This window comes from Cucurbita pepo, chromosome LG14, assembly GCF_002806865.2.
Source record: "Cucurbita pepo subsp. pepo cultivar mu-cu-16 chromosome LG14, ASM280686v2, whole genome shotgun sequence".
In the NCBI taxonomy this organism is placed as follows: Eukaryota; Viridiplantae; Streptophyta; class Magnoliopsida; order Cucurbitales; family Cucurbitaceae; genus Cucurbita; species Cucurbita pepo.
In genome coordinates, this window is record NC_036651.1 from 6,139,892 (window position 1) to 6,148,077 (window position 8,186).

General features: G+C 35.1%; 1 protein-coding gene across 1 annotated transcript; it reads right to left on the minus strand.

The window, feature by feature from the left end:
* Positions 1-1,721: 1,721 nt before the first annotated feature.
* Positions 1,722-6,386, minus strand: LOC111810768 (oligopeptide transporter 1-like). Its single transcript, XM_023697547.1, has 6 exons — positions 5,646-6,386; positions 4,760-4,857; positions 4,118-4,690; positions 3,777-4,038; positions 2,532-2,714; positions 1,722-2,464 (listed from the first exon to the last, which is right to left on the minus strand). The coding sequence occupies exons 1-6, from the start codon at positions 6,141-6,143 to the stop codon at positions 1,844-1,846; spliced, it is 2,235 nt and encodes a 744-aa protein (XP_023553315.1). The 5' UTR covers positions 6,144-6,386; the 3' UTR covers positions 1,722-1,843.
* Between the last annotated feature and the right edge of the window lie 1,800 nt (positions 6,387-8,186).

Genomic DNA, 8,186 nt, shown 5'->3' on the forward strand with positions numbered 1-8,186 from the left:
CGCTGTCAAATATGTATGAAAAACCATCGGCTATGAACAAGGTGTATTTGATGCGGAGATTGTTCAATCTATAGATGTCTAAAGATGAACTTGTTGCTGATCATATAAATGAATTCAATATGATCACAAATCAACTGAGTTCGGTGGAAATTAATTTCGAAGATGAAATTAAAGCGTTGATTTTGATGTCATCCTTACCCGAGTCATGGGATACTGTTGTTGCCGCAATCAGTAGTTTTCGAGGATCTGATAAACTGAAGTTTGGTGAAATTCGAGATGTAGTTCTCAGCAAAAGTATTCGCAAACGAGAAACTGGAGATTCATCAAGCAATGCTCTCAGTGTTGATCGAAGGGGAAGAAGTAAACCGAAGGGCTCAAACAAAGGGCGATCAAAATCAAAGAACCGAGAAAAATCTCCAAATAGACCAAACGTAACGTGTTGGAATTGTGGAGAAAAATGTCACTTTCGGACAGGTTGTACAAGACCAAAGAGGAAGCAGAGTCACAAATCTGGAGATGATGATGATTCTATAAATTCAGCCGAAGACATTCGGGATGCTGTAATTCTCAGCGTGGACAGTTCGATTGAATCCTGGATTTTGGATTCAGGTGCATCTTTTCATTCGTCTCCAAATAAAGAGTTGTTCTGGAATTTCAAGTCTGGAAATTTCGAGAAGGTGTATCTTGCCGACAACAAAGATTTGGAAAAAAGTACTCTCCCATTTACCTGCACCCTTATGAGGTATGACCAGCATAAGTGTATACTCATATACTTTGCCGGTGTATACTACTATAAGTCTATTAGACCAAACTGATAGTATACTCTAACACACTAACCTTCCGCTTCCGGAGTTTAACTGTTGCTTCGCAGAACGGACCCTCAATAGGGAAGATAAAGCTATATATGGTAAAGCTATATATGGTAAATAGCTAATGCGAACGGACCCTCAATAGGGAAGATAAAGCTATATATGGTAAAGCTATATATGGTAAATAGCTAATGGTAAATAGCTATATATATAGTAGATGGTTAAATCGGATCGAGCTTGTGCGATCCTAACTTATCTTATGTTAGATCTCACCCATATGTTAGATCTCACCATTTTATGTTAGATCCTAACAAAATAATGGAGTCATCACCCCATATGTTAGATCTCACCATTTTACAAGACTCATTGAGCCTCATGTAGTTGTATCAACTTATCTTATTCTTGTTGATCAATATGGTGTGCAAATTCATCCCAGAGTGCAAGCTTGGTGAAATATGGTGATCATCGCTATCAACTTTTGTATCCAAAAAAATTGCTGGAGTGAGTAATTGACTGTGAAGATCAACCCACACTTTTTGAACTATCTTGGCGTGAGTAATACCTTCAGCAATATCAACTTCAATTAAATAAGTTAACCAAGATAAATATCATATTCTTACACTTTTTGAACTGGATTTAGCTTATTCCACCGTTAAAAATGAAATTTTGATATTAAGAACACCACAATATGAATGCTCGTATACCATGTTAAGAATAAGACTGAAGTAAGATTAAAAGTATAATCTTTTTTAAATATAATACAAGCTACCGCTCCTAAAAAAGCAAGAAAATACACTAACAAATATATTTCATTAGAGTTGTATAATAAAATATATTTCACAAATACCTTTATATCTTAAATCAAATTTTATTAATATAATTTAATCTAAACATAGTTCATCAAATCGAAACAACGCAAAGGATAAAACTTCAACTAACAAATTAATCTTACTAACAACTTAAACCCAAATACGTTCTTATGATAAGATACCTAATAAACTGTACAAGTTCGAAGTTGTGCTTGACGGTTCATCCTAAAGAACTGGACATCCCTTAGCCACGACGCCTGGAGCTGTCGGGCACTTGGCCAAACTGCAATGGTCATCATTAGCCAAACCCCACCAGTCTGGTCCAATAATATCCTTAGATTGCAAAGTGAAATACACAACAATGCCCATAAATGCAACCCCAGCATCCAAAGCAGCTGACAAGATATAGTTATGCCTCGCCCACCACCCCTTGTACTTCTTGTACACATAGAAGTTGAAGAACATCCCAACCACTCCCCATGTTATGTAGTTCACTGATCTTGCTGGTGGCATGCCTCCTGTTGCTCCTATTATGATAGGCATGTTTATGAGTGTGATCCATTTCTTATTAGGGAACTGCCTAGCAAGAAGCCACACAGGCACTGGGGCTAGCAGCCCTACAAGGAAGAACCAGTTCATTGCTCCGTAGACCCCGTACTTTGTGAACATTCGTAGCGGTCCGACGACTCCCCATATGATCGATGCGTTGTAGAACACGTCGTCTCCTGGACATGTCCATGGACTTCCTTCTGGTAACATACTTAGGTCGCAGATGTTTTCCACACTTGTTAGTAGCCACCATGCTGTGCTGAAGTACACGCTTGATGATACTATCGTTCCTACGAGCTGGAGCGGGGTCGGGGTGAGTTGTTTTTTATTCGAGTCGATAAAAGTATTATGAGTATAATAATACCTGAACTGTGAACATGGCTCTTGGTGGGATCTTCATGTAGTGCCCCAATTTGAAATCACCAACAAAGCTTAGTGCTTGTGACATGCTGATGTAACCATATGTCTTGAAAGCCACATTTGCTAGGGGCTTCCCAGGGTAGATATACCCTATGATTAGCTCGGTTATGACATTCAATCCTGGTTGCTGCAACACCGAATCATTTCAAAAGTTAGCTCAAATCCCTCCCCAACTCGTAGTATGAGATCCCACATTAGTTGAGGAGGAGAACGGAACACCCTTTATAAGGGTGTGAAAACCTCACTGTAATGAACTATGGTGTATTTGGGTTGTTACAAAACCTCTCCCTAAACGAGAGCAATTTTGAGGGGAAGCCCGAAAGAGAAAACCCAAATAGAACAATATCTACTAACGATTGATGAGCCCTGTTACAAAACCTCTCCCTAACAAACACATTTAATGTCTCATTAAATTTTTAATAAAGAATTTCAGTATACTATTATATATGAAAAAGAAAGGTCTATATTTCTTTTGATTTTTTGAACAAGAAAAAAATACCATTTTCAATTTTATAATTGAGTTTAAAAATTTTGAGGGGAAGCCCAAAAGGTAAAGCTTAAAGATTTTCAATATCTACTAACAGACACGTTTTAAAAATTTTAAGGGAAGTCCGAAAGAGAAAACCCAAATAGGACAATATTTACTAAAGATCAAATTAAAGCATTGAAAGTGCCTTGATAGGAGAATATCTACTAACGATCGATTTGACCTGTTACAAAACCTCTCCCTAACAAACACGTTTTAAAAATTTTGAGGGGAAGTCCGAAAGAGAAAACCTAAATAGGACAATATCTACTAACGATCGATTTGACCTGTTACAAAACCTCTCCCTAACAAACACGTTTTAAAAATTTTGAGGGGAAGTCCGAAAGAGAAAACCTAAATAGGACAATATCTACTAACGATCGATTTGACCTGTTACAAAACCTCTCCCTAACAAACACGTTTTAAAAATTTTGAGGGGAAGTCCGAAAGAGAAAACCTAAATAGGACAATATCTACTAACGATCGATTTGACCTGTTACAAAACCTCTCCCTAACAAACACGTTTTAAAAATTTTGAGGGGAAGTCCGAAAGAGAAAACCTAAATAGGACAATATCTACTAACGATCGATTTGATCCGTTACAAAACCTCTCCCTAACAAGATGAATATTTGTTAACAATGGGGTTGTGCCGTTATACATACCATGTTTGTAGTAGCTTGGATGATCCCAATAGGCAAAGTGAAGAAGAGTGCAATTCCACAAGCAAGCATAATCCCCCACCATGGCAATTGGAGCTGTTTATCAAAACCTTCACAAGCAAGCAAGGCAAGAGCAACCATTATAACCAAAATACTAGAAAACCACCATTGAGGCACTTCTTTATAGTTCCTCTTCATTATCCTCGTATGCACGTCTCCGAGCTCGGTCGCCGACGTTGTCTTCTTCCATAGTTGCCATATCGATCTACAAAAACAAGCAAGTCGAGTGAGAGAAGAATCCGTGTTATGTTATATGGAATCAAATTGAAAGCATGGTTAGTTACCTTCCATGGAAGAGAGCAACATGTGAAATAGTGGCAGTCAAAGTGGCAAAGCTCAAGCCATAAGAAAAGGCAAAGAAGACACTCAAGTAAAGCTTGCTATAGTTATCATACCCAACTTGGTCAAGATCAAAAGTCTTGCTATTAAGAACTCTAGAAATGTTGTAATTATTGCCTAACGAGTCGAAAGTGTGAGAAGAAATGAACGGAAAACGCTTGGCGTCGAAGGAATTAGACCAATAGGAAATAGGGAGGGTAACATAAACAATCAAGAAGAAGCCAATTAAGATATTGACAATGGCAAAGCCAGGAGTGGCCAAGGGACTGCCCAAGAAGCTGGCAACGGTCGACCAGTCGAGACCGAAGGAGCCGATGCCGAGGCCGTAGAAACCGGAACCGATTTGTTGGGCAGTGATGGAGTTTTTCCAAATGAGACAGACAATAGAGATGCAAGTTATGGAGGGGAAGAGATAGCTGGGGATGATGTAGTAAGCAAAGCTTGAGATGAAGATGAGGAGGAAGAACTGTAGCCTTGTGTGTCCTCCTCTTGGCCTCTTCTCTTTCTCATGCAAGGCCCTGTTGGTTTTTGACAAGCTTTAGTACACAATTGGGTACAAAGTTGGTGGAACATGGAACATGAAGTACCTGAAGAGAGAAACTTGAACCAAATTTGCAGGCCACCACATGTATGGAGAATCAACTAGGAATTTTCTGAATATTCCAGCCCATCCATACCCAAGCATCTGTTACATTCAAATTTTCATGTTAGGGGTCGGGTCGAGTTCAGTTCTTCAGGTTGATTTCGCTTAACCCGAACCAATTTAGAATTTTAATGGTAATATGATGATAATATAAAGAATAAAAAGTAAGAAATAAATAAGGGTAGTGTTAAGACTCGTGACCATTCCTACCCTCTTCATATGAACCAAATGACCCCACCTCTAATAGATTAGATCCCATTTATGGAGGGCTCAATTCTGTCGGGGAGAACTAATAATTCTTTTTACGAGGGCTCATGTGTAAGATCGGTTCGAGAGGAGAATGATTCAGGAGAATGAATCATTTTGTATGAAAGGGTGTAGAAACCTCTTTTTTAGGAGGGCTCATTTGGTTGTATGAAGGGGTGTAGAAACCTGTTTTTGTAAACGGGCTCATGTCTAAGATCTTGCATTGGTTAGAGATGATCCCTAGAACGGCTCATGTCTAAGATCTTGCATTGGTTAGAGATGATCCCTAGAACGACTCATGTCTAAGATCTTGCATTGGTTAGAGATGATCCCTAGAACGACTCAAGGAAAACCCAAAAAAGATAAGGACTATTAACAAGACCGTAAAGAATCTATATTTAAACAGGGATGAGAGAATTTTGGTCATTAGATAAATGGGACAAAAGAAGGCTTCCCGATCTCCGATCCACCATATGGACAAGAATGAAAAATATATTTTATACCGTAAACGACACTGACACCCGGAACCGAAACGAAAAAATTGAAAGTAAAGGAGGATAAAAAAGGGGAATTAGGAGGCTGACCTGAGTAGTCATAGAAAGCATCAAAGCAGCTGCAGGATGGAGTTTCCTGCGGTAGAAAGCCTTAACAATGGTAACAATGTTAACAGCATAAACACCGCCGGCGCCACAACTAGCAAAGATGGTAATAAGAACATGTTCCTTCAACGTGAACGGCCCAGGATTCAAAGTAAACGACCAATTCAACATCGGAACTTTAAAAACCCTGGTCGGCAAAGTGGCCGCCATCAGCTTTCCAAGAGGCAGCGCCACAATCTGAGCCGACACAGACGAAATATACAGCTGATTTTGCCGATACCCAAAAAATTGATTCACAAACGCCAGAAGACAACACGACATCAGCCCCAACACCCATGTTCTAAACGTCAAGGCCGCCTCCGTCGGGTCATCGGTGATCGGAACCGTCAGCCGGACCTCCTCGATCGGACAGTCGTTTTCCTCCTCTGCACCGCCGCTACCAATGGAGAAACTTGAAAAATTGTTCTTCCCATCGACGGTCATAACGCTCAAATTTTGAAACCCAAATGCTATCTCTTCCCCTCCTCCACCCTTGTCTCAATGGAAATCTCCCTCACTGCCAAATTGTTCCATTCAGAGCCTTCTTTTTTATACCACTCTGTATGTACCTAACAAAACCAGAGCTTTTCGGAGAAATTCATGTAATGGCTGACCATGATTCTTCCATTTTTAGAATACCCATTTGTTGTTACTACTAATCATACCCAAAATGCCTGTTTTACAGTTCATCCTCTTAATAATTCTTTTCATTCTCCTTCTTCATTAATGTTCTTATTCTGTTTTGGAAATGAAGAGCTGTATGTCCAATTCATTGCTAAGAAATTTGAATCTTTTACCCTAAATTGTCTAATTCATTCCGTAATTGAGTTGTCTGAAGATTAGTTTCGTATTATTTAATGTATTTTATAAAAATTGGGGGCAGTATAATCCTTACGGAAGGGTCATCGATGTGGATGATTATCATAAGAAATTCCCAACATATCATAAGATTTTCTTTCCGGAAAATCAGCACTTTTCCAAACTCAAAAAACAGACGGAATTCTAGGGTTTATCCTTGCGACAAATACTTTTATGCATACCTCTTTCAGTTGATCTATACCATACTTGATTCTCATAGGGTGATACACACTAGCTAACGTAAATATGATACCTAAGTTGCAACATGGAAATATCTAAATATTTTTCTATAATAAAGATTAAATATAATATATATGATAAACTATAATTTATAACTAAATATCATTATCAATTTTGGGTAGTTCTTAACAATAGTTTCGGTTGAGAAGTGTAGGTAGAGTGAGGGTATTTTTGTCATTTTTATATATTATAAAAATTTGGAAAGAAGTTATTTTCAAAAATACTTTTTTTTTATTATTTTTTATAATTTAGATTATAAGTCTTACCCTCCAAATAACTTATTTATTCTTAAAAAATTATTTTTAGTGGTTGCCATATAAAGAAAATTTTAGAAAAATAATTCTTTTTTTTATTATTATTATTTTGACGCTTGAAAAGGCAATACAAAACAAATCCTTAACATATATGGTCGTGTTTTAACTTTTTGTTTTTATATGAAGGATTCATAATTTCTATCTAGAAATGTATTAGCTACTAATTTAGGGGTAAGTACAATAAAGTATAAATAAATAAATAAATATATATATATATATATATATATATATAACTACAAATGTATTAACTACTAATTTTGGGGTAAGTATAGTAAGTAAATAAATAAACAAATAAATAAATAAATATATATATATATATAACTACAAATGTATTAACTACTCATTTTGGGTAAGTACAGTAAGTAAATAAATAAATAAACAAATAAATAAATAAATATATATATATATATATATATATATTATATAACTACAAATGTATTAACTACTAATTTTTGGGTAAGTACAGTAAGTAAGTAAATAAATAAATAAACAAATAAATAAATAAATAAATATATATATATATATATATATATATATATATATATATAAAAAGGTATTAACTACTCATTTTGGGGTAAGTACAGTAAATAAATAAACAAACAAATAAATAAATAAATATATATATATATATAACTACAAAGGTATTAACTACTAATTTTGGGGTATGTACAGTAAATAAATAAATAAATAAATATATATATATAAATGTATTAACTACTCATTTTGGGTAAGTACACTAAATAAATAAACAAATAATAAATAAATAAACAAATATATATATATATAAATAAATGTATTAATTACTAATTTAGGGGTAAGTACAATAAATAAATAAATAATATATATATATATATATATATATATATATATATATATATATATATATATATATATATATATAAATGTACTAACTACTAATTTAGGGGTAAGTAAAATAAATAAATAAATAAATAATTAAGTATATATTTATGTATTTATTTATTTATATTATTTATTTATTTATATATATTAACTACTAATTTAGGGGTAAGTACAATAAATAAATAAATAAATAAAAATGACAAATTCATAAAAA